General features: G+C 46.1%; 1 protein-coding gene across 3 annotated transcripts in view; it reads left to right on the top strand.

Annotated features, from left to right (window-relative positions):
• The window catches only part of EPN2 (epsin 2), a 592,428-nt gene that overhangs the window by 334,627 nt on the left and 230,875 nt on the right, over positions 1 to 26,926 (top strand). For all 3 annotated transcript variants that reach the window (XM_069645677.1, XM_069645678.1, XM_069645675.1), the window contains exon 5: positions 9,150 to 9,245. In XM_069645677.1, the coding sequence (XP_069501778.1) occupies positions 9,150 to 9,245 (96 nt within the window). The remainder of the gene's footprint in view (positions 1 to 9,149; positions 9,246 to 26,926) is intronic.

Raw genomic sequence — 26,926 nt, 5'->3', positions numbered from 1 at the left:
TTTAATTCTTTTTTTTATGGATGGTCTATATAATCTTGGGTAAATGGTAATCACCTGTACCCATTTCAGTTGAAAACATGCATACTTTTCCTAAATGTGTTGCTTGCTTATTAATGATAGTCATTCTCCTAAAAGCAGTTTTCCGGTTCACTACAGTCTGGGTCACCTGACTCTAACACTTAAAGCTTGTGTCTTTGCTTGTGCCAGTGCCAGTATCATTTATTTCAAAATGAATTCCTTTAAGCCTCTCGAGTAGAGATGTTTCTCCCTTCCTTACCCTATACTCCCATCCACCCAACACAGCAAAGTAATATAGCACATCTTCCTCTGCATAGGTATTTTTAGGGAAATAAAGTTTTGCTGAAATATTTCACTGACCTCTAATAGAAGTTTACTTTTTTGCTCTCGTTTCCCAGAGTAACATTGTGTCCCAATGTTCATTTTTAAAGTGCCTCCAACCATGATCTGCCTGATGTTATTTAGGCACTTAAGTTTCCGATGTTACATCTTAAACGCATGCCTTATACATTACATTTGTCTTCAGAGATGTGGGAGTTGTAATCAAAACATCTGGGTGGATTTGTCTATAAATGGTTAAAAAAGGTATTATTGCAGTGGCATTTTGATAACACAATTAAACCACACGTTCTTAATCCATTGGGCTCGGTGAAGTGAAACATAGCATGAAGGCACACTAGTCGACATTAGTTCTTTACGAGATATTGGTAATTGCTTTTCTCAGTGGCCTATCAAAAGGCATTGGCAATACGTTATTCAGTAAAGTGTGGTTATTCTATGCGGTAAAAGGTAGAACAGAAAGGTAATGTTAGACATTGCGATAGGATGTTTCAACATGTGAAAAAAGAGCTTTCATTAATCCTTAAAGGCATCACACTTAATACTTTTTGGTTACACGTCAACGAGATAAAACAATGATTACCCACACATTGAATCAACTAGTACAGCAATGTTAACTGCTCAGCTCCCCCTAACAGTGTGCTATACCTATAGGGAGTTGAGCTCAATACAAAACAAATAATGCAGGGGCCAATACACATTTGTTCTGGAACACATTAAAAGTATATCTTTTTCAGACATTTCCCTGTATTCACCAGTGACATTGTTACTCGTGTGTTCAAATGCAGTGATCTTTTGAAATGTAGGCCATAAGATAGTTGCTTACATCAAAATGTTGTACCAAAGGTAATTCATTTATCTTGCCCTTTGGCACAGGCTACCTACTAACCCTATATGCTAGAGTGAACATGTGATTCTGAAAGCCCCAGCTACAACCTAATTAGTGCATAGCTTAGTTCGTGTGTCTAATTAGTCAACTTTCTTAATAACCATTCATCAAAATACTTGTATGTTTTAGATGTAGGCAAATTCCTAGATCATGCTGCTTTTGCCTTTCCCAGATCAGGTTTGTTGCGTATAAAGTGATTAGCCTGCACTGGTGATTTTATCTTATTAGATCGAACTGGAGTTGGTTTGCAGAGACTTAACTACTTTTACGAATTATTCAAGTGCACATTTCTTTTAAACATCAACACATGTAAAAGGAAAATTCTGTCAATAGCAAATAGCAAGAAATGCGTAAACATGAAATGGACAGTGAATTAAGGTTCTATGAGAAAACATGAAGCATTTGGTATACTTGGGATATCCTTACATAATGAACTAGCTGAGGTAAATGACAGATTTCCTCATAGCTTAAATTAAGTTTATAAAAATAGATATTGTAAATGTATGCAAAAATGTGCAACTTAATTGGAAAAGTGATACCAAAGCTTGTATATGGCGATGAACTTAATCTGGACTGGGTCTTGGTATTTCTGGGAACCTTAAATAGGTTTAATATGGCATATGGTTCATGTTATTCCAAACACGGTCTCCCCAAAGGCCATCAGGTTTGAGCTTGGCCTAAATTCTCTTAAGGTAGTAGGACAGTGGAAAATATTAGCCATATATTGTGTATTTGTATGCCCTCAATTAAACGTGTTATACAATGCTTTGGAAGATTATTTGAGGAGAACACAGTAACAGTTTTAAAAGGTTTTGCCAAAAGATCTGATAAACGTTTGCAATTTGATTAAGGTAGACTTGATAGCTGATATTGTTAGGGTCAAAGGAATGCTCATATCTAATGGTTGATGCTGCACAAAGCATAACTTTTAAGGATATGATGTTAGCTTGTAGCATTTAGCCGTGGATCATAAGTGTTTGGTAGATCTGGCTTCGCATCTCCATGTCTTCTTTCCCTGCCCCAAGGTCATAGATGACTTTGTTCGGTTTAGGTGGACCCTGTAACGAACTAGAGAGATTCTGTTGAGATGGAAGAATGAGATGGAAGCAAAATGGAGATTCTGTAATGATAAAGAAACATTAGAGACTTTTAAGCATCTCTTGGTATATTGTCCTTCTCTGAAGTCTTTGACTGAATTTCTTTGGGTTTTTGAGAGGCTAGCCTACATCAATTGCTATCACAGTAGTAACTTTCTTTAATAGTTTGCAGTTAGAGAAAAAGAAGATCACACATGTGTAGACTTGAGTAGTTGACAGCACATAACGCTTACCGAAAGCACTGCATATTACATTTAGATTATAAGTCGTTATTTTAATGTGAAGCATATTAATTGGAATAATGTTATACTTTAGTAATGCACATGCACTCTCGTATATAAACCATCTATATGTAGTATGTAACCTCTTCTAGGCCTATGGAACTGCCAGTATTGACTCTTACGCTGTCGTCATTCTGCACGATTCATAGCTGCTTAAAAAGGAGAATGTTTTATGGCTTTGGTCTAATATTCTTTTATACGATTTTGAAACTTATTTCATGGGTTTGAGGCCTTGTTGTGTGGTTTAGTAAATCTGATGTACTGTATTTACATGGAATTTAAAGTCAACGTTATAAGATCTTCCCTGATTTCCTGCTTGTAAAGCGTTATTGCCATAACACCAACCAAGGAATCTGGGAATTCTGCCTGATTCCAGAAAAACACTGAAAAATGATTCAAGACAGCTTGACCACGTATGCGTGTGTTTTTCGAGGGGATTGGGTCCTCCGACGTATTCCATATTCATGACAGTAATCGCCACAGCTGTGCTGCTTCGGAAAATCTTTCTGCGTCGATGACGTCGATTCGGCGTCCTCGAGGGCCTCCGTCGAGCCGACGTCACTGGATGTTATAAGTAGGACGCACAACGCCGATAGCCTCAGTTCTGTTTTTTCCTTGAACGTGTTCGCTTCGGAGATCTCGGCACACCTCGATTCTACTGAATCCTGTTCTTTCGGTTCTTCGAACCTGTTTCTTCATTGCTATCGTATGATGTCTTTGGCTTCTTCCACCATGCAGTCTGGGTTTAAGAAGTGTCGGGTGTGCGGGTCCAAGATGTCGCTGACTGATACGCACAACGCTTGCCTCTGGTGCCTCGGGGAGGACCATGATACGGACGACTGTGTCGACTGCCAATTGCTCACATCGAAGGCCTTGCGGGAGCGTAAGAAGAAGCTGTCGGTCGGTAAGGTGGCCAAGCCCCGGAAGTAGTGTTGCACTGATCTTTCGATGGATGATTCGAGGGGTGACTCTCCGCATCGTCGTCGTCGTCGTGAGTCCGGGGGTTCTCGGTCTGGGAGTCGGTCCCACCATTCTTCTGCCTCTTTCGAGGCACTCCAAGAAGCGCTGTCACAGGTCGCCTTCCCCGTCCTCTTCCGAGGACTCCGCCAGTCAGCGGGTTGCTTGTCCCAACAAGCATTTCACTCCTGAGGAATGGGATTCCTTCCAAAAGGAGATGGTGGCGATTTCTGAATCCCAGGGCTCCGGTCCGTCTGAGGACGCCGGACGTGGCCGTGCTAGAGACACCGCTCATCCGCCTTCCGGCTCGAGCAGTCGTCGCGACCACCAGGCGCCTTCGAGGTCCGTGTCGGACAAGGATGGTCGCTCTAGACATGCCCGTTCCAGGTCCCGGTCCTCGACGCCCTCGAGAATCTGTGATGTCTTCGAGGAAGATATCGACGCCGGCGGCATCGGTTGTTGACGGACTCTCTCGAGGCCCCGCCACCAAGGAAGCCGTCAACGCCATCGGCGCCCAGGCTGTTGAGAGACACACTCGGGGCTCCGCCCTCGAGGCCTTTGTCGACGCCGTTGAAGCTGTCTGCGCCACGCTCAACGCCAATTCCGTTGACGCCCTCAACGCCTTTTGAGGCGGCCTTGTCGAAGGTACCCTGTGGCACTCCCCAGAAAGGCGATGGGCAAGGCTAAACATGTCCTTTTTGCCTTTTTCTGTACCCTCCTTCCAACCTATGGATTATATTTCAGAGGTGGATGAGGGGTCTGAGGAAGGTGAGGTCCCTGCAGAGGTCCCTGATTACATTGTTTCTGGTCCTAGTCAACTTGTGGACCTGCGTCAGTCGCTGCACAACGCCAGTGGTCTAGACACCTCTCCGGAGGTGGAGTTTGGTAGGCCGGAGCCTGGCACGCATGCCGAATCCACATACCGGCGCCTCATGTCGAGGGTCAGGGATTACCAGGGGTGATCTGCCCCCCCTGGGGATTTTCAGCAGGATGACCTGACTGATATCCTGGACCATGGTCCCCCAACTGACCCGGTGCTGCCATTCCATATGGCCTTGCAGAGAAGGGTGGCTGCAGCTTGGACTTCTCCGGAGAGTCTCCCGGCAGTGAGCAAGTCCTTGCCGAAGAAATATCGCCCAGCCAGTGGCGACCCCTGCTACTTGACCACGCACCCTACACCAGAGAGTTTGGTGGTGCAGGCGGCTACGGCCCCAGCAAAGCAGGCGTCGTACCCTACCATCCCTCCTGATCGGGACGACAAATGTTTTGACGGCTGGGCGAAGAAGGTATTTTCTTCTGGGGGTATGGCGCTGTGTCGTTTCACGCACACTCTGTGGAACTGTATTTCCTTAGCGGCTGATCATATTCCCGAAGGGGAGGAACAGGATGGTTTCATTGCTATTGTGCAGGATTGCAAAGATTGCCATGTGTGAATCCGTTCAGTCGGGTTTGGACATGGTTGATTGCGTCAGCCGGTCCATGGCGGCGAGCACCGTAATACGCAGGTTTGCGTGGTTGCGGAAGTCTGGTTTTGCTCCTGATGTGCAAGCCTGGCTCCTCAACATGCCCTTTGATGGTGAACATCTTTTTGGCAGCAAGGCTGACAAGAGTCTTGAGAGGTTGCAGACCTCCAAAGCTGCAGCGAAGTCGTTGGGCACTGCAGTTTGCCAACCTCCGCCAACCTCTGCCTTTTCGTCCTAGGGGACAGCAATGGAGGGGAGGTTCCTTTCGATATTACTCATCCTTTAGTAAATCGAGAGGAGCTTCAAGCCAAAGGGGCAACTGTAGGAGTGCCAGAGATGGAAAACAAGGTCCTTGAGGTGCCAAGGCCACGCGAGCAGTTGCCTCTTTGCCCTCAGGCACTGCTGCAGCCGCTTCAACTCAGTCATGAGGCCCATTCTTCTCCAGTTGGGGGAAGGCTGGCGCAGCATCTTGTTGATTGGTGTGCCATTACTTCAGATGTGTGGGTTCTGGAGATCATAGCCCACGGCTACTGTCTTCCTTTCCGGCAGAGGCCTCACGACAATCCACCAGGGAATCTCTCTTTGAAGAGTCCGGATCCGCTCCTTGCGCAGGAAATTGAATCCCTGCTGGAGAAAGGCGCCATAGAACTGGTGCCTGTAGCGGAGAGGAACAAGGGATGGAATTCCCCTTATTTTTTGATTTCAAAGAAAGACGGGGGATTGAGACCCATCATGGACTTGCACGGTTTGAACAAGCTCCTCAGGAAGGACAAGTTCAAGATGGTTACTATTTCTCAAGTCCTCCAGGCCCTTCAACTTCAGGACTGGTTGGTGTCTCTCGACCTCAAGGATGCTTATTTTCATGTGCCGATCCATCCCAAGCACCAGAAGTACCTGAGGTTCACAGTTGGCGACTCGCACTTTCAGTTTCGGGTCCTGCCGTTCGGATTGACCTCCGCCCCGAGGGTTTTCACCAAGCTCATGGTGGTGGTGGTAGCGTATCTCTGGAAAGGGGGGTATTCACGTCTATCCCTACCTGGACGATTGGTTTATCAGGGTGCACTCTCCCGAGCAAGTCCTGGATCATCTGTCCGTCACCTGCCATTCCCTTCACAAGCTGGGCTTCTCCCTCAACTTAAAAAAGTCCCATTTGATGCCAACTCAGCGGCTCCAGTACATCGGAGCAGTGCTCGACACGTCCCTGGGGCAGTGTTTTCCTCCCCAGGTGAGGGCTCACCACATTCAGCAGATGGTGCACAAGTTTCGACATGCCCAGAGTCTCCCAGCGTTCGAGTTCTTGAGGTTGCTCGGGCTCATGGCATCCTGCATTCTTCTGGTGCCAGAGGCCAGGTTGCGGATGAGATCTTTGCAATGGGCTCTCAAGCTCCATTGGTCACAGTTCTCCGGCAGGATGTCGGACCCCGTTCAGGTGCCGCCCTCGGTCGCCCAGGACCTTCTGTGGTAGGGCGTCAAAGGCAATCTGATGAGGGGGGCTCCATTTTGGCTACCCTGGCCAGAGGTGAACATCGTGATGGATGCGTCCCTCACGGGATGGGGAGCTCATGCCAACGAGGTTACAGTCAGCGGTCGTTGGTCTCCGTCGGAGTCCAGACTCCATCAATCTGTTGGAGCTGAGGGCAGTCAGGCTTTTTTGATGACTGTGCGAGGAAAGAATGTCCTGATTCTGACGGACAACACAGTGGCCATGCACTACCTCAACAAAAAGGGGGGGGGGTCATGGTCACTTCCTCTGTGCAGGGAGGCAATGCAGCTCTGGTTCTGGGCCATCCAGCAGGAAATTTCGATCTCGGCAGTTCATCTGGCCGGAGACGAAAACGAGACGGCAGACGCTCTGAGCAGGCAGAGTGTGATCTCTTACGAGTGGGAATTGGCTCAGGAGATTCTCCTGGAGATCTTTGCCCTTTGGGGGGACCCCTCAAATGGATCTCTTCGCCTCCAGTGTCAACTGGAAGTGCGAAAGGTTCTGCTCGCGGGAATTTCCTCCAAGAGGAGCTTTAGGAGACGCGTTCGTAGTGGAGTGGTCCTTCCCACTGCTCTACGTGTTTCCTCCAGTCCCTGTCATCCCGCAAGTGTTGCGGAGGTTCGGCTCCCGGATGATCCTCATTGCTCCGGCATGGGCCCGGAGGACGTGGTACCCGGACCTTCTCGACTTGTCCATCTGCCCTCCACGTCATCTTCCCTACAGAGACGATCTGCTCTCACGGGAGGGGAGGCTCAGTTTCTCCATCCAGAGGTCAGATCCCTCAACCTTCACACTAGGCTTCTGAAAGGTTGAGGTAGAAGGATTGGGACCTCCCTGAAGACGTGATGGAGGTGTTGCTTTCGGCCAGACAGCCGGCAACAAAGTCCCTGTACCGTTGCCATTGGAGAATGTTCTGCGAGTGATGCAGGGTTAAGAATGTGGATCCTTTTTCACGTGACATTGCTTTGGTTCTGTCTTTTTTGCTTTCTTTAGCCCAGAGGGGCTTGCAAGTGGGTACCGTTAAAGGGTTACCTGGCGGCGCTGTCCATATTTAAGCGCTCGTGTGAGGCGTGTTCTTATTTTAAAATTCCTTTAATTTCTCAGTTTCTGAAAGGGCTCACTAAAGTGTTACCTCCGTCACCTTTCCAGGTGCCCGGTTGGTATTTGAACCTTGTTCTCAAGTTTCTAATGGGTGCTCCATTTGAGCCTTTACGTTCTTGTCCTTTGAGACTGTTAACCCTTAAAACTGTATTTTTAGTTGCGGTCACTTCTGCTCACAGAGTGAGTGAGTTACAGGCACTTTCAGTTAAGACACCTTTCACTGTGTTTCATAAGGACAGGGTTGTCCTTAGAGTTCGTCCTTCCTTTCTTCCGAAGGTGGTGTCGGAATTTCATTTAAGCCAGAAGGTTATTCTTCTGGCATTTTACCCTCCTCCACATCCTGGTAAGGAAGAGGAGAGGCTCCATAGGCTGGATCCTAGGAGAGCTTTAAGTTTCTACATTTCACGCATGTCCCGGGTCAGAGTGGACGATCAGCTCTTTATTGGTTACGCTGGAAGGCGTTTGGGACAAGCTGTGACTAAGCATACTACGGTAGGCTTACGGGCCCGTTCTACTAGGGGTATGGCTGCCTCTACTGCCCTGCAGAGGGGTGTCCCTATTCGTAACATCTGTGATGCAGCCACTTGGGCTTCGGGCCATACTTTTGTACGTCACTACTCCAAAGATTCTATACATGGGCAGGATCTGGCCTTTGGCAAGGCGGTCCTTTACTCTGCAATTTGATTGGGCATTTTAAATTGGTATATTCTAAATTCTTTTCCTACCTCCTTACGTTGGTACTGCTTTGGGAGTCTGTCATAGATATGGAATAAGTCGGAGGACCCAATCCCCTCGAAGAACAAGTTACTCTCTTACCTGGTAACGTTCTTTTGATGGGATGGTCCGACGACATATTCCATATCGCTCCCTCCCTGCCTACCCGCTACAGAATTTCTTGTGCGTTTTGCAGCTTACGTTTCCGCAAGGCTTTCTGCGGTCATAATGGCAATTGATTGGTGCCACACGTTCTGGGGAAAAAACTACAACTGAGGCTACGGGCGTTGTGCGTCCTACTTATAACATCTGGTGACGTCTGCTCGACGGAGGCCCTTGAGGACGGCGTATCAATGTCATGGACGCAGATGCCGAAAGATTTTCCGAAGCAGCACAGCTGTGGTGAGTACTCATAGATATGGAATACGTCGTCGGACCATCCCATCGAAAGAACCTTACCAGGTAAGAGAGTAACTTGTTCTTCTTAAATACCAAGCTTGCTAGACGATATGGCATGGAACCTTTCTTCCTCTGAGAGGTCTAATTATTTCAATGTGTAGGCTTCGTATTTCTAATCGCAGTGGAGATTAGACCCCTGGAGAAGAATAATGTGCTCTTTATTACAAGGTGCTTATAAGCCTTTTAGAAAGGCAGTCCATTTAGAGATACCCAAAGTCCAAGCAGAACAGCAAAATATTTGTTTTGCATTTAAGAGCCCTTGGCCACCATGTCCCAAAAGACTGTCAGTCTTGCTCTCAATTATTTCCACTATTTTAACATAGTTAATTGTTTTGATTTCCTCTTTAGGAGGAACGCATCAGACGTGGAGATGATCTTCGATTGCAGATGGCCTTGGAGGAAAGTCGGAAAGGCAACTCTAAAGTTCCTAAGAAAAAGAAAGAGGTAGCAATTTCACTTCCAAATACACACTGCAAATGTCGGAGAAGCACTTGTATTGGATTATTTGCTTTGTTAATTTGTTTCAAAGTGGTAATACTGATTTGTTGTTTATATAGCGAATTCACATTATGCCTCAAACTAATTTCTTCATCGGTTATGGTGACAGGTGCTGTTGTGATGCTTCCTGAAAAGGCTTCTGGGTACATTGTAGTGGTCAGGTTTGAGTGTTTTGTAAGAGCGGTGTCAGGAGGTTGTTATGTACTTTTTTGTTTTTATAGGATGTCAAGTTCTGAAAAAGTAGGCCCAAAGCTTTGCCTTGCTTAAATTGCACCTTAGCTCAGATCAAATTCAGACATCGAGCATGGAAAGGCATTCCTGGGCAGGCAAAACAAAAGTACTCCTTAGAAGCATGGTGGCGCAAAAAGGGTTGCCAGACAATCCCAAATCGTCTGTGTTTTTGTACTACTACTCTGTATAGCTTCACCATTTTCAGTTGGATGCAGAAATGATCTTTTGGTAAAGCTCACTTACTTTGTGACGTGCTGCCATGTCACCAGACACATATATGTTGCCTTGTGGTATTGGCCCTGTCTAAAGGTTTTGTGTGTAGCTTTTTTTCTGATCAGAAGTTTTGTTTTAGATCAGTAATTCTATGCCTTTGCTCTGTAGGCTATATCCAAGGATTACAGTGGAATTCCACATCTCCTTGGAAAAGGGAGAGAATGCAATGTGGCCTGCTAGGTGCACATGTAGTTAGGAATCACTGAAGCCTCTAAACGAATTTCAATAAACTATAGCCTTCAACCCTTAGTGCTTAAGGTTGGAGCCAGTGCTAGACACCAGAAATGAAAGTTTCATTTTTCACATGCTAGAGGTGGCTGTGATTAGACCATTTCTGGTTTCCCCAGTTTGGCTGATGTCCGTGAGATTCCCTGTGGGGTTACCATTAGTGCTCGAAATTTTAATCGGTAATGCCCCTTTTGTGTATACATTTTATAACTTGGGGAATATCATTTGAAGCTTTTGTGGGGCATAATGTTTGCATGAACTGAGGCCGCCGGAGTCTGCCTTGTTTCCAGACATTGTCCTTTGGAATATTTTGACTAAGCCGCACAGTTTTCAGAGCACTGTGTCCAACTTAACCACCAAAGTCATATTGTTTGTGCAACTAGGAAAAATATCTGACATCAACTTGGTGCTTTTCCTTATTAATGGTGAGGGTTCTACAGCAATGGGGTTTAGTTGACCCTTACAATAATGCAGGTGCCTTAATTCCACAAACCCTTTGCTCTGTAACCATCTCAAACAGTAGCTTTGTGTTGTGGATACGTGCATTCAGTTTACCCTCTGCTGCTTCTCACCCTAATGCTCCTTCCAACAGCGAGCATGCCACCAAATAAAGTAGTCTTTCTTGGCAGAGGTCCTGTGATCAAGCAACTCTGCGCTTGGGTACATGCCAGCCATGCCCTGAAGCAGAGATGTGCCACCTGCTCAACGGGTCTCTTAATATCAGGGTAAGCCAACCTGTCATCTAGATGTTTTAGTCTACGACTCGCATCAGCTCCAGCCTGCATAATCATTGGTGAGAGATTGTGGACAAAAACATTTTGTGGGGTGACCGGATGGCAATGAAGTCTTTGAAGCCAGATGCCGCTCTCTGTTCCACTCCAATGACCTACTTTCTGCATTCCAATGTGGGAGGCTGAAGCATCCCTGAGAGTTGGCACTTCCCCCTTGAGCTTGCATCACTACTGCCACTAAACTGTTTCATGCATAGCCTTAAATAGAAATTCAACGAGCAGCAGATTAATCTGCTTTTGTGTGTTCGGAATGGGAACTTTACTCGCACATTCCCAATTAGTGTGTGGACTGGAGGTTAACATTTCTAAAATCTACTTAGCCTTGTAAGAGCAGTGTTCACCTATCAATCATTTTCTCTATTATGTACACATTTGGGTTTCACCCTGTTGCTCTCCGAATGCATGGAGATCACTGCAGCACTGGACGGCTGTTTGTCAAGGAGTGGTATATGCAGAGGTTTCCTGGATCGCTCTGTTAATGTCACAAGAGGGACATGTTTTCACACCACTAGTGGAACCACCAAAGGAGACTAGTGGGCCGCGGAGGCTTGCAGGTGCACGACACGCCGATCACTGCACTATTTGGGGAAAGTTGCAAGTTTGAGCATAAGGCAATTTTAATTTTGATGTGATCTGCGAACTATCCCACCAATATGATAAAACATTTGTAAGAACATGGCCCTGTAGCCTGGTCTCAGCACAGACCACACAGACTGCTGCTTGCTCTAGTTACTGTGGCTGTCTAAGTGTTCACTTTTTTTTGGCATTAAGACATCCAGAAATTAGAATGGCAGCACATTATAAGCCAACAGAGTAAGCACCATTCACCCTTAAAAGCCCGGGAATGAAAAAATGCACATTTGATTTTGCAATATTGCGTTTGACATCAAAGAGCTTATTTGAGAGAGCATATTTTTTACAAGTTTTAGTTCCACTTTAAAGCAGCCCTGTTGCTATGTGTCCATACCAATTGTATAAGCGCTTTACACATAACTAGTAACACTGTTTAGTAGAATTCGTCTTTAGGACATATTGAATTCTTGTATGAACTTACAATTTTATCACATCTGGATACTGATAACTCATGTCGGTTTAATCATTTTCAAAATGATTTAAGGCTGCATCAGAGTGAGGATTTTAATTCACACACTGCCTCTGGGACTTTTTAGTGGTATGGTATTTTGGGAAAGCGTTTCCCCATCAATGTGGTTTTACTGTCCTCATATGGAGTGTAGAAGTATAATGGCAGAGGGCACAGGCGTGAGTGGTGGGGTTGAGGCCCTTAGCCTGTGTGCCAAGGTTAACCTTTTCCACAGCAGCTCCTATAGATGGACTATAAAATAGTCTAGTGTTCCCTTCAGGTGGTGGTGAATGTGTGTTTGGGCCTAACTTCGGGAAAACGACCCTGCTTGGATAAAAGTCCTGGTCACATCTTCATAGACTTAAAGAAATACGTTTACATTTGTAAAGTTGGCTGCGTTTCAATAGAAAATGCCACTCTCCCCAGCAATTATATGAACAGTGTTCCTGTGTCTTTGGGCAAGGTCTCCCTGAGAAAAAATGTCTGCCTTTACTGAGTTACCCCTTAAACTTAATATTGTTTTCCAGTTAGTATGTGTGGAGAGGCACAGCTCTCCTCATTTGAGATGGCATAAAGGCACATAGGAACACTGGTTTATCAAAGTGTACCCATGGAAACCATGTCCCCACTTCTGCTTTCTGAGAGCCCTTTGTAATGTTTCCTTACACCCCAAGCGGAAGTCTTTAATGTCTGTACCATGCAGGTGTTTTATAGGGACTTAATCCCAAAAATAAAACAACCTTTTGTTCTATGGTTTGTCAATCCTTTAGCCACACAAGCAGGATAAAATGTGCTGCTGTTAAAATCTAAATGATATTCTTCTACTTAAATATGTACCCCAGCTTACTCGGACATCCCGTCCCCCTTCCTCCAGGCTTGTGGGTGCTCCTGCTCGTGAGAAAGGAACCAAAGCATTTTTTTGGTGCTTTCAAAAGTCCCTCAAGTTTTTGGCGCTGTGTGCACGGCCATACCTCTCCAGGCATGAACCCTATCCTCTCCCCAGCAGGCCTTTTCTCCATGGGAGGAGACAGTGCTTATTCCACTTTAAATAATTTGTTCTTATTTGTCAGATATTTTTGTTCCAAGATCATTTGATCATTTTCAGGGCCCCCAGTGGCGTCTTGTTCCCTCGGCTATGCCCGTTTCATGGCCAGTGGGTGCTGGTAGAAACAGGTGTCCACGGTAGGTCCCTGTTCATTCTGCCTCCAGTGCCTGGAAAATCTTTGGGGCCGGTGCTGGTGTTGCGACGCATTGGTGCATGCACTTAATCTTCGTCTGTAGTGATGGAAAGACATCTTCTCCAGGCCTCCTCGTCACCGTCATGAAATCCTGGCGGTAAAAAAACCATCAGGAGTGCGTACTTTTGTCCCTTTCAGACCTTGCTCTTTCCCGCCATAGGTATTTTCAGACCCATGGATGTTGGGAATTAGGGGACCCCTGTGGGTTATGGCCTCTCGAGCTCGGCCAGTCTAGACGTACCAACCCCCTTTTGAGGACTGGTTCTTTCCAAAGTGCTTTGGCCTCATGCAGACACCAGCTGTGCAGGGCACTTTAGGGACATTCATCGTGATATGCTGCGGCCTGCTCATCGTTCCTTCTTGCACCTCAACTGCCACGCCGGTCAAGAATATGATTAACTTGGCTCTTCCAGGAGCAAGGTCCTTCTCAGACCATTTTGCTGCATCTGCTTCTGGACAGCCTCACCTACCCCCTCTCCCTGCTGCCTAGGCCATTGGCTCCCCTTCCTTCCGACTACAGATTTGTGAGACAATGGTGAGGACCCAGAGGAGGAGTTGCTATCTTAAGCAAAAGATTTTCATGAGCGGGTGGCTGGATTACTGGAATTTCTAGACATCCCCATTTCAGAGCCCCTCGCCCGGCAGAGACGGGGTGGTGGATTGGCAGGGTGCTGACCTTGCGGTCAGGCGAGCAATCTGGCATCTCCATATAAAAGGACATGCTGATGGAGACCCTCCTGATATGTCAAAAACCCATTTGAGTTTTGTGGTTAACAGAAGGGTTGATATGAAGTACTGTCCTCTACTCCTAGAGTCATCGTGTTTGGTTTCCCAACATCACTTTCCTCCTCTTTGGTGGCTGCGGCTACCTTCCAGTCTAAATCCTCGTTTGGCATGTCTGCAGTGTCAATTCTGAGAAAGGAGGATAAAAGTGCCTTTGTTTATGATTGCAAGGCAGCTCTGGCAGGCCAATAGTTTGACTGGCCTAGCAACCACCAACCAAAGACTGTAGTGGGAGCTTGCTGAATTTGAGAACCTTATACCTTCAGACAAGCATGAGCCATTTATCTCTGTACTTGCTGAGGCAAAACCGCTCACAAAGGACCTTTAGCAATTTACGGCCAACCACTTGGCACATCAGCCAGGGGCATGGCAGTCAGCGTGACGATACAGGCCTATTTGGTGCCAATAAGTTTGTCTTGGCTGTCCCTTTTGAGTGTTTGTACCTCTTCTATTCTTTTACCGGTGGAAGAGTGCCAGAAGAAGACGAGCACATAAATGCCAAGTCACTGGCAGTCTTGTCTAAAACAGCACAAAATACCTTTTTTTTGCCTCGCAAAAATCACCAAAGGACAGAATCTTGCTTATTCTGGTGCTGAAGAAGGGTGCTATTGCAACCTGATCAGCAGAGGAAGAAACTGCAATGAACCACTGGGATGATCCTTCAGATAGTGTCACTTCTCCCCAGGACAGAACCTCTACATGAGGCTAGGGAGCTGAGGCTGCTAACCGATCTACTCCTACGCCCCGCCCCCTTTCCTCCATACTTGTGGGACATTCCCACCTTCTTGATGGGACCAGAGCACTTTATGAAGCCTCAATGGTTTTTATTGTCTTTTTATTTTTGCGCGGGGCTGTAGCCCTGCCTTCCTGAGCCCCCTTCTCTGCGTGGTCGGATGCACTGCCATTGTGAGGATTTATTTTTTTATTTTTATTCTTCATTCTCTCTGCTCTGGTTCCGTGGGTCCTCTTCATCTCAGTCTATGTCTGAGCAACAAGAGTCTGTGTCCTGTTCATCTTGCGAACGCCACTTTGCGAGGGCGGTTCCTCATTCTTTGTTTGGAGTGCTTGGGCCCAGATCATTGGTGGGGGATTCCTGTCTTTACTGCGACTCTCTCTCTGTCCGGGCACTTAAGCGTAGGCTCATCAGGTGGGAGGATTTTATTCCTGTCTGTTCAGTGCCCAAACCCAACCAGGCTGCCCTGTGCACTATCCTCGCTCTGTCCAATTTCAACCCGTATCTTCCTCAGGAGAAATTCAAGATGATCACACCCAAGCAGATCAGACCCTCCCTCTTGAAGGACGATTGGCTCTGCGTGGTGGCATGTTGCAATATGGCCCCAATATATAAGAAACAAGTGGTGGTGCCAAGGTGAGGAGAGCAACTGAAGGACAAGGCAAGAGGTATTAGATCAAATCATCCATTTATTTGATTTAAATTGTGATAAAAAATGATAAAAAATCATGAACGTCTTTAATTCATTTTTAAAAAACACACAAATCCTATATAGCTGGCATTCATACATTCATTCAGCTAATACAATTCCTAAAACAGTTCATTTAAGTTTTTTTAGTGGAAATGTAAGAAAGTGCAACAACAATTCCATTGTTTAAATAAAAGTTGTTCATTCCAAAAGACAATTATTATCAAAGCATTCAATTTAGATTTTTTCTGTAAACGATGAATGAATACAAGTACAATTCCTATGTAGAGTAAATGCAGATACACTTCCAATATTTTGATGATAGTAGTTCACTCCAGACAAAAAATATTATCGACTATTAGTGCCCATGCAAATCTTCTTTATCAAACAGGCTTCTTGGTAAATAGTTTCGACTTGGTTGGTTATCTATGTCTTCATCAGGATTGGGATGAACCTAACAACATTTCTGAAAGCCATACTGAGAATGGTCAAATGGTCTTTACTTTAAACAGCCTCCCGTCTATACTAGATATGGCCCCAATACTGCAAAGTCCTTTGTTTCTCGGTAGGGGTGGAACATTTTCAGTATTGAGTCCTCCCCTTTTGTCTCAGCTCAGCCACACAGGTTTTTATGAAAATGATGGCCTATCCATATTTGGATGACTGGCTACTTTGAAGTCACTGTCTGCAAACTGAAATTATCTTCAGTTCCTTCTCCAACTGTTGTTCTGGCTCGTACGGTCAGTGAACGGACTAAAATAATCCGACTGTCTTTTTCTCAGGACCTAATTTTTTTTTTTTTTTTTTCTTTTTTTTTTCTTTTTAGGGTTTTGCTGGGATACCTTTAGGGCCAAGGTTTTTATGACCGAGGACAGGATGACCGATTTGTTGGCCACGTGCCACGTGCCACCTGTTCTCAAATCATCCCACTGGTCGGCTTGGTGGTTTCAGAGGAGTCTGGGCCTAATGGCTTCATGTGTTTTTAGCCCTCCTCTGGCAATATTGAAGATGAGACCTACACAACTGGTGCTCAGGGGGAACTGGTCTCAAGCATCAGATCCAGACTCCTGGCTGATTATAATCCCATTGATTATGACTACAGATCTCCAGTGGTGGTCGGACCACACCAACCTCTCGGTGGGAGCCTGTTTTTGGGAACCCTCGTCACAATAACAGACTCCTCCCTTCTGGGCTGGGGTGCAACGTTGGATTGCTTGGAGGTTTTCGATCTGTGGTCATCCCAGAACAGGAAGTGTCATATCAATTACCTTGAGCTCTTGGCAATTATTCTGGCATTGAAAGCCTTTTGAGCTTCCATCTTATTGGGAACAGTGGGAGACATTGGGGAACCAGGTAGGAGAAAAGGGGAGTCCTTCTAGCCCCGAAAGAACTTTATGCAACTGTTGATTTTCTGTTGGGTTACGCAGAACTCAGAACCTTTGTGGAACTTTTGTTTTCGACAACCTGAGAGGAGTTTTGACGCTTCACATCCAGGAAAAAGGAGTCATTTTACTGGATTGCGAACAGTAGCTGGACTTTGTTCTGTTGAAGTGACAGGGAAAGAATAGGACCCTTTGTGACCGGGACAGTGCCCTTTTGTTTTGACTCACACAGACTTCCTGATGCACACCAGAGTTTCTTTAATTTAGGTAGGGAAATCCCCTTAGAGTTATGGACATATGGGTGTGGTTTTCATTTAATAAAATTCTATAGCAACCACTATTGCACCACTTGGTCAGTCTCTTTATTCCTTATCGCTGCACCACCCTCATGGGTGTTCTCAAAGGCCTTTCTTCCTCCCTTCCTCAGATTTGAGACATAATTAATTACAAACTTATTTGCCTTCATCTGTAGTGAGAAGAAAAAAAAATCTCATTCCACACATGGGACCAGGGCTGTTTCCCTGGTCCCATGTGTGAAATGCAAGGGCAGGTTCTTGCCTTGTCCTTCATCCAGGACCCCATTCATGGCCTTCACTGCTGCAGGTCCATCCAAGGTTCCGACGCTGATGTAGATCCTGGCATTGTATGATTTCCCATCTTCCAGAGGGGGACAGGCTATTTTTCCAAGATTTCCAATTCCGAGCGACAACCAGGCTGGTCTGCTGACAATCCTGGACTGGTCTTTTCTTCAACACCTTCCTACCTCTGAACCACTCTAGATGATCACACCAGCACGGATCCGGACTGCTACATCAGAGACTGGATCTGTGTGGTGGATCTGAAGGATGCATACTTGCATGAAGTCGCATTGAGGCTTTAATCGGTTTTCGTTTTGGAAGCAGCAATTCCAATACAGGGTTCTCCCCTTTGGATTCAACATAATACCTTGCATATTTACTGTATTGTCACAGATGGCTAAGAAACACTCAAATGGTCATGGACAGTGCAAGGGTTTTTATTGAACTTTCTGTGGTCCCTATGACGCACCCCCAACCCCCCCTCCCCCAACCACCTCCCTTCTCTTTCCCTCTGCCTTATCTCACTGAACTCCTTCAGGGACTTCCTAGCTTTCCCTATTCTACCAAGTTATTTGTGGTCTAAAGGGTATGGGGTGGTGGCTTGCAGGCACCCTGCTAGATGTGTTATTTCTTCTATTAGACCCAGCAAAGTGGTGTGTGGCGGCCTCCCAGCCAATGGGGAGGCTCAGAACACGGGCGTTGCCACACAGTAATCCCACCACCCTGAGCCTCATCAGGGCTGGCGGCCGCCATCTCCCCTTGCCAGGGAAAGGGCTAAGCCTTCTAACCTGTCCTTCCCCACATTTCCTCCGCCCCAACCCTCCCCCCACTTACCTGCTTTTTGGCAGTGAACGTGCTGGAAACACTTTGGTCTCCAGCGCGTCCGCTCCCGATCTGCGACAGGCTGCCATGGCAAGGAAGAAGGGAATACATGTAGTCCCTTCTCCCTTTCCATGGCGGCCATTTTTGATGACTTTTGGTGTCCCTTTTTTGAATGGCTGCCATGCGAAGGGACTGTGTAGTCCCTTCTCCTTTTCCATGGTGGCCATTTTGTTTACTTTTTTATTGTTTTCAATGGCCGCCATGGAAAGGGAAAACTGACTTCATTTTCAATAAGCCCCTTGCATGATAATGCCCTGGGGCCTTTGTTAAGGCCCTTCGCTCGAGCCTGTAACTATGGGCCCGGGGCAGTACCTGAAGTGGTAATGGCCCCCCAGCTCGGGGCTTATTGCTTAATTATGCCCATTCTTCCTCTAGTTTACCTCTGCACTCTTCTCCACATCCACCCACTCTCTCCCGTTTTATGCTTCTGTACTTCTGATGTTGCTTGTGCTTTCTAGGTCTCACCTCTGCCCATTGGTGCTGTGCCTCTGTCCTTTTGGCACTGTGCCTCCCCTGCTCCAGAAATCTCCTCCACACCCCCAGTGCTCCGTCCTCCCTCCTACTGGTCTCTTGGTCTGTCACCTTCTCCTCTGACCTCACCTGAGTAACCCACAATTTCCTGTTTCCACTTGTCCTCTTTATACCCTGCCCCCTCTTTCCTCTATTGGATCACTGGCCCCGGTTTCCTGGCCTGCCAAGTTTTGAAAGTAGTGGACGCTACAAATAGCTGGTTAAGCCCCAGGCACTTTCTCTACACGGGCCCCCCGCAGAATGCCAATGTGGCTCGGGAAGTTGAATGTCCTTGTTCGTGTTTGGGGGCATTGTCCTGGCGCTCCTAAGGTAACTGATGGCTTTGAGTTTCTAGTGGCAGTGAGTGTTTGCCGTCATTGCTTTGCAGCAATACACAGCTTGTCTGTCTGCCGGGTAATGGTGGATAAGCTGCTGAGTCCCCCTTTCAGTCCCCCTCACCGGAGTAAAGAACACTGGAGGGTTGTTTACTCGTGTTTGGGTCCCAGTCCCAGGTCTTTATCTGGCTGGCATGCAGTACTAGATGAATTCTAATGCTTCGGGATGACTCCCCAGTCTGGTGTTTCCTCACCAGAAATAACCAAGACACTGTCATAAATCTTGCTTAGGAGGTATGGTTTGAGACCAAGATGTACTGCTTGTGAAAAAATTCACTGGGGTGACAGGAATTGGGGCCCTTCCAACTACCACTGTTACCCTCTCTGTAGGTCTGGCTCTGAATTTCTCACTGGTAGTCCTCCCACCCCCAGCTGAGAGGGGCTCCCTTCCCCTCTTGATAAAGCCAGCGTACTGGCATTGTCAGTGTCTGCAGTGGCAGCCATCCTCTGGCAGTGGGGGCAGCCACTTTTATCCTGAACTCAATGTCTTGCTGATCCGGGGACAAGTCCTTGTGTGAAAGAGTTGCAATTTCAGGTGCTACTAAACTTAGTCTTCTGTCTCGGCTTGTCACTAAACCCAGATAAGTCCAGCTTTTCCACTCCACTGACGAGGAACTCAACCAGACAAAAGCAAGCACATTGATGGCTAAATCTTTGTCAGTCATAGCAAAGCAGCCTCCAGCTTAAGTGGCTCTACACAAAGATCAGGGACCCAAACAAGATCCTTTTCGGGTTTTACAGGTTTCCAGGAGCATTGAGCGCGCCAAGCAGAAGGCTCCTCTGGTGGACCTTGATGCAAGCAGCAGAGTGGCTGGTGTTCCTCTAGGTTCTCAGCCTCCTCCTCCTCTGCGACAGGAGCTCTTGCCCCGATAAATCATCCAAATAATGTTTTCCATCAGTCACTCAAGACTCCGGTGGGAGGACGTATATCGTCTCATCTGCCGGCATGGAAGACCATAACAGAAGATCGATGGATTTTGTCCGTCGCCCGATCCACCTTCCGGTCCCCCTTCCTCTTACCCCACCATCTCACCCTCTTCAGCAGACTGAGTCTCCCTTTCTCAGAGCCGAGGTACTAAAACTCTTGAACCTCAGGGCATTGGAACCTGTTCGCTTGAGGGAGCAAGGGGAGGGCTATTACTCCCATCGGTTTATAGTGCCCAAACCCAGCCAGGATGGCTTGTGCACTATCCTAGACCTCTCCAGCTTCAGCCTTTTCCGTCCCCAAGAGAAATTCAAGATGATCACGCACAAACAACTAAGGTCCTTTCTCTGGAAGGGCTCACTGGTGGATCTCTAGGATGCTTATGTGCACATCCTAATTTCGGCCCAACATCGGAAATACCTTTGGTTTTCCATGGGAACGTAACATTTCCAATATCTAGTGCTACCGTTTGGATTTAGCTCAGTCATAGCTACGTTCCTCAGACTGCATGTCTATCCATATATAGACGATTGGTGCCTGTGGAGCCCTTGTCCCCAAACTGTGACAGTCAATCTTCAGTCTCTGCTCCAGTTCCTGCTCCAGCTGGGGCTGTCGGTAAACTGGCAGAAATAGTCTGACGGTGGCTCAGGACCTGATATTCCTAGGCTTCTGTTGGGATGCTATCAGTGCCAGGGTTTTCCTAACGGATGACATGATTGCGGATTTGACAACCACGTGCCATCTGTTTCTAAGCCCCACCTCATAGGTCAGCCTGGTGGTTCCAAAGACTCCTAGGCCGCATGGGTTTTAGCTCTGCCTCTGGCGAGACTCAAAAGGAGGCGCACACAGCTAGCCCTTCGGAACTGTTGGTCTCAAGCATTAGACCCAGACTCCAAAATGATACCAATCCCCTCTTCCATGAGGTTGGTTCTTCAGTCGTGGGCAATCTTCAACAACCTCTCAGTGGGAACCGCCTTCCAGGAGCCTTCACCACAGGTCACGATCACAACAGACTCCTTCCTTCTGGTTTGGTGGGGCTACATTGGGTCATCATGAAATCTATGATCTGTGAATGCCCCGAACAGGATGTCTCATATCAACTACCTGGAACATTTGGCGGTTTCCTAGCACTGAAAGCTTTCCGGCCTTTCATCATCAACAAAATAGTGCAAATTTGCACAGACAAATCTGTGGCTATGTTCTACGTGAACAAACAAGGGGGCACCAGCGCTGCTCCTCCTAGTAGATATAGCCATCCAAATTTGGGATTGGGCAGTCCAACACAATGTCTGGCTACAAGCCGTGCACATGCCGAGAAAGAACTATGTTGCGCGGATTCCTTGAGCTGCCAGGCTATGGCGAACCACGAATGGGAAATGAACAGCGAGGCTCTTGCAAAACGTTTCCAGCTGTAGAGCACTCCAACGGTGGACATTTTTGCGACTGCAACCAACAGGAAACTGCCATTCTATGCCTCCAGGGACGGCCTCAGAGCATCTTCCTTGGGGGATGAGCTCGAGATTACATGGGACAACATGAAGGCTTATGCCTTCCCTCCTCTGCCATTGATTTATAGATTGCTCTGGAAGCTCAGGAGTGCCTCCAACTGCACTCTCCTGTCCATAGCTCCTTGGTGGCCAGCCAGGTTCTGGGTTTCGGAGCTTCAGCACCTATCAATATGTAACCCAATCAGGTAACTGCACATCCCTAATCTCCTGCACCAGAGCAATAATCTGGTGTGGCACCCCTCCCCACAGTCAACTTGGCGGCCTGGTACCTGAGTTAAAGTCCTTTGCGCAGTTTAACCTTTCGGAGGATAATATGCGCATAATCCAGGCGGCACGTAAACCTTCAACGAGAGCGCAGTACAAAAGTGAATGGCTTCGTTTTTATCATTGGTGTCTTGGTAAACAGCGTGATCGTTGACGTGCTTCTAGTGTTTTGTCACTTATATTGGACCTTGCAGCCTCTTATTGTGCAGAACTTTATCTGCCATATCTTTCTACAGATAATTGTTCTTTTTCTCTAACAAACCCAGTAATCCAGGGCCATTTCGCAGGTGGTCATCACCTCTTTCCACCGGTCAGACCTCCTCAAATGGGATCTAAACATGGTCCTTACCCCTTTGTCACAAGCCATTTGAACCACTCTCCACTACGGAGCTCAAGTTTCTCTCCTGGAAAGTGGCCTTCTTAATCGCAGTTAGATCTGCGAGAAGGATAAGCCAGGTTCAAGCTGTCTAACACCCATTCAAAAGGATAAAGTTGTGCTTCGCATTCATCCTTCTTTCCTTCCAAAAATTGTCTAGTTCGGTATAAACCACTCCATCTGTCTCCCGGTTTTCTTTCCTGTCCGGTCTCATGTGCAGAGAGGGGGGTGCTCCATAACCTGGATGTCGGAAGAGCTTTGAAGTTTTATTTTCAAAGAACAAGCAATTTCAGAAGCTCCCCACAACTTGATTACTTTCGGGGACTCAAAAAGGAAACCGGCTTCAATAGCTTCAATTTCACAATGGATCGCTTTGTGCATCTCAGAGGCTTATGTAGTTAAAGGCCTTCTGGCCCCAAAAGGGCGTTCATGCACATTTGGCCCAAGGCAAAGCAGCTGCTGTTGCCTTCCAGAAATATCTCCCGTGTGAGTCCATAGCCAAGGCTGCTACGTGGGCTTCTCCCTTGGCCTCTTTGTAGACACTATTGCCTTGAACTGAGCTCCTGGGCTGATGCACATTTTTGCCAGGCAGTTCTTACAAACCTGTTCCAGTAAGGGACATTTTCATCCTCCTGTTTCTTTGGTTAGTGCTTGGGAATATCACGAAAGTATGGAGGTAAGGGGACGGGACGTAGGAGTAGAACGGAGTTACTCACCGTAGTGACTACCTTACTCTTAGTCCATAGTCCCCTTTCTTCCAAACGCCCGCACCCCTTCCCCTCTAAAAGGTTTCCTCTCTTTGCTAATGGTCCTTCAACTTTGGTGATAGAAAGGGACTGAAGGGCGATGCGAGGGGTGGGGCAGACAGTGCCTACACCACACCGGGTCTCCTCCACATCTCTCCAGCATCCATGTCCCATCACATGTCATCCCATGGGTGATCGCATAACATAATTTGCCCACACATGGGAAGGGATTACATCACATCAGTGGGTGCTAGACACGATTGCAATGGGTTATTATGTAGAATTAATAGGGATTCCAAGAAAACTGATATAGCGCAACAAGAAGCTGCAGCAGGGCCATCCGGAGCGTCTAGAAGAGGAAATCAAGGCAGTACTACAGAAAAGTACCATTGAAAAAAGATTCATCCAAACCGGGTAAACTAGAGCATTTACTCCCTTTATTTTTTGGTACCCAAGAAAGACAAAACAAGGCCACCACTAGATCTAAGGCCAGTGATTAACTATGTAAAGCTCCCAAAATTTCTGATTGACAACAATATAGAAAGTTAGCCCACTCGTAAAAAGGGGATATTCATGACCACGCTAGACATGAAACATGCATGCTTTCATATGTCATTGTTCCCCACTCACAGAAAATACTGAAGATTCAAATTAGGAAAAGGCCACTTACCAGTTCAAGGTGGTACCTTTTTGAATAGTGTCAGCACCACATGTATTCACATGTGCCTATGGCGTTAGCGGCATACCTACGCAGGGAATATTTCCCAGTCTATCCTTATCTGATCGACTGGCTCATAACAAGGGGGGGGTCTATGTCAGAATGCCTAGACGACACATAAATAGAGTAAACCTTCTGGTCATACTAGGCTTCACCATAAACTTGACCAGGTTAAGTCTTGTACAATCCCAGAAGAAACAATTCCTGGGAGTGTTCATATATTCTGAGCAAGCAGTTGCTTACCCATCCACAGAAAGGGTGCAAGCCTTCCTTCACCAGATACCTTGTTTCCAAATGAGTGTCCATGTAGAAGTAAAAATGGGTAATGAAAGTGCTGGGGGTGATTGCATCGTGCATCTACATAGTACCAAATGTATGGCTAAACATGAGGAAAATTCAACAATGGCTATCAAAACAATGGTTCCAAATATCGGACCAGTGGGGCCATCTACTGGTGGTATCAAGCGGTAGTAAATGCCCTGCAGTGATGGACCAAAGAAAACCTATTAAAAGGCAGGCCCTTGAAACTTGAAACAATCACAACAGAGGCCTCAATGTTCGTTGAGGGGCCCATTGTCCACAGCTCACGGCACAAGATAGTCACATTCAGACCACACATCACCAACATCCTAGTGCTCTTAGCAGTAATGATTACACTGCTATCATTTCAAACAAGGATATTCAACAAGAGTTTGATCAACACAGACAACACCACAGCTATTGCATCCATAAACAAGGAGGAAGAAATTCACAAACACTCAACTTTAGCACGAGAAATCTAGCAGTGGTGCATCAAGAAAGGAATTTATGTACCTGCAAGGTATGTCCCTGGAGAACACACTCACTTGGCAGACAGCCTAGGCAGAGTTTTCTTACAAAAGCTTGAATGGGAAGTAAACCCATCCACATTCAACATGTTTTCAGGAGGTGGGAGTTGCCAATAGCAGATCTGTTATCAAAAGCGCAAAATAAAAGAATGCCACATTTTTGCATCCAGGTACCCACAAAAGGGGCTGCTTTAGAATGCCCTATGGATTACTTGGTCATGAATATTTGCTTAGGCGCCCCCTTCTACACCCCGTGCCTTCCAACTCCTTTACTCTGTAAAGTGATTCACAAATATGAAATTGCAATGCGAATACTAATTGCACTAATGTGGGCCAGACAGACACTGGTATCCTCCCCTTGTAAGGATGGCCTGTCAACAACCAATCAAACTACACCCAGTGAAATTCCTACTTGCACAACAAGGCAAACTGGCTCATATCTGCCCATAGACACTGAACCTGGCAGCATGGCTCCTGAAGTCAGGGTTTAGATATCTACAATTACCTGAAAGATGTACAGAGATACAAAAAGAGGCCAGAAAACCAAATATGAGGGATCATTACAGCAAGTGAAAATGTTCTCTGGTGAAAACAATGTTTTTCCCACTGAATGCGCACCTACATGCATTGTAACAAACCTCCTATTCCTACCATACTCCGGCGTAGTATACAACTCACTCAGTGCCCCTAGCAGCTTGTAGTGCATCCCAACCGAAGGTATCCTGGTGGAGAATGCCAGTGGTTAAAGCCTTCATGGAAGGAGTCGAAAGTATACAGCCAATTCATATGTACTTATGTGTGCATGTCGGCACGTGAAGAATCATGCGTCCCTGTACATGTAGAATGAGTATTGTGGCAGGAACAACACTGTTGTCACACTCTTTTCGAATTCGAGAAACACTAATACGCTGAGCCAACTACTTGATGGCAGCCTATGCAAAGCATGTGACTAAGCAGATACAAGCCCTAAAAGGACTACTTTGATATATATATATATATATATATATATATATATATATATATATATATATATATATATATATATATATATATATATATATATATATATATATGCTTGTAGGTCGATATTAAATGTACAGACGTGAAAGTGGAAATTACTTATGGTGTAGGGCGCATGTAAACATGCAAGTCAGCATTGGGTAATAGCAATGGGGAGCAGATTAGCCTGGCGTTGGGAAAGGGAGGTAAGGAAAAGCGTCTGTAAGAGGCACTCGGGCTGGTTGTGGTCTTCCTCTGAGCTATCCTTTAGCTCGGAATGTAGGGGTCCATAGTGAGTTAAGGAAGTCCTGTGTTGCATGTCCACCCTGAGGGGAAGAAGGGTGATGGGGATCCTCTTGGTGATAACCTTCGAGGGTAAGATGGGTTCTTGCTACTCTTCTATCCTTTCTCAAAGACTTGAACACTGGTTGTTTGTTCTCTCTTCCATAGGTGTAAAAATCATTTTTTTTTTTTACCTCAGTATTTTATTTATAGATTTTTGGTTTGATTAGGTTTTTAGTTCAGTGCTTTTGTGATAATGTTTGTAGTTTTTTTTTTTTTAGTACTTGCTTATAGTTTATTTTTATGTCGGATTGTGTTATTTTACAGCTACTCATAGGTTGGCTTTTTTATGCATTTTGTAAATAAAGCACTTTCAAAAGGAATATCTTCCACTTAGCAGTACAAATGAAACAACCTTTGCTGTCATTGCGTTGTGATTGTACTCCAGATCAACTTGGCTGGCTAAGTGACATTTTTCATGATTTGGATTGGCTGACGATTTGTTCTTTTCTGTGTTTTGTGCATTTTCAAATATTTGTCACAGAATTTAGTTCTACTTAAATGTTCTGAGAGCTTGCATGTAAGCTTAGGTATTTAGTGCATAAGAACTTAATGAAGATACCCATAATGTACTAGCATTTTCATGTACTTTATTTTTCATGGTTGCTACTGTTTTACCAATCACCAAGAAGTCATTGGCTGACCCGAAACTGTCCTAACAGCATTCATCCCTTTCCCCTAACTACTCCAAAATACTATCCTTGAATTACCAATCTTTATTACGCTGTCTTCCTATCATAAACCTCCATATTCTGTCAGTCATTCTGTAGAAACAACCATTGCACATTTTTCGAATTTTCTATCCTCTGCTCACCGTTTCCACATCTCCTCTATTCTCTGCTGCCTTTAACATGATGGGTCACTTTGCTCTCCTCCTGATCCCCTCTGGCCTTGGCATCTCAGGCCACTGCTCTGAACTGTATTGCTTCATGCCTTGCACCTGTCCTGTAACATGGATACCTTTTGACCTAACCACCCTCTTGTCAGTGTCCCACATGCCTCTCCCCTTGGGCCTTTAGTCTTCACTCTTCACCTCTTCCATTGAGCAACTGATCGCCTTTGCATTTTCCTACCATCTCTTTGGAGATGACAGACAAATATTTTCCTCCTAGGTTGACTCGTCACCTCT

The sequence above is a fragment of the Ambystoma mexicanum genome, chromosome 2p (genome assembly GCF_040938575.1).
Source record: "Ambystoma mexicanum isolate Mex_15411 chromosome 2p, UKY_AmexF1_1, whole genome shotgun sequence".
Taxonomy (NCBI): domain Eukaryota; kingdom Metazoa; phylum Chordata; class Amphibia; order Caudata; family Ambystomatidae; genus Ambystoma; species Ambystoma mexicanum.
This window is presented reverse-complemented; position numbering and strand designations above follow the sequence as displayed.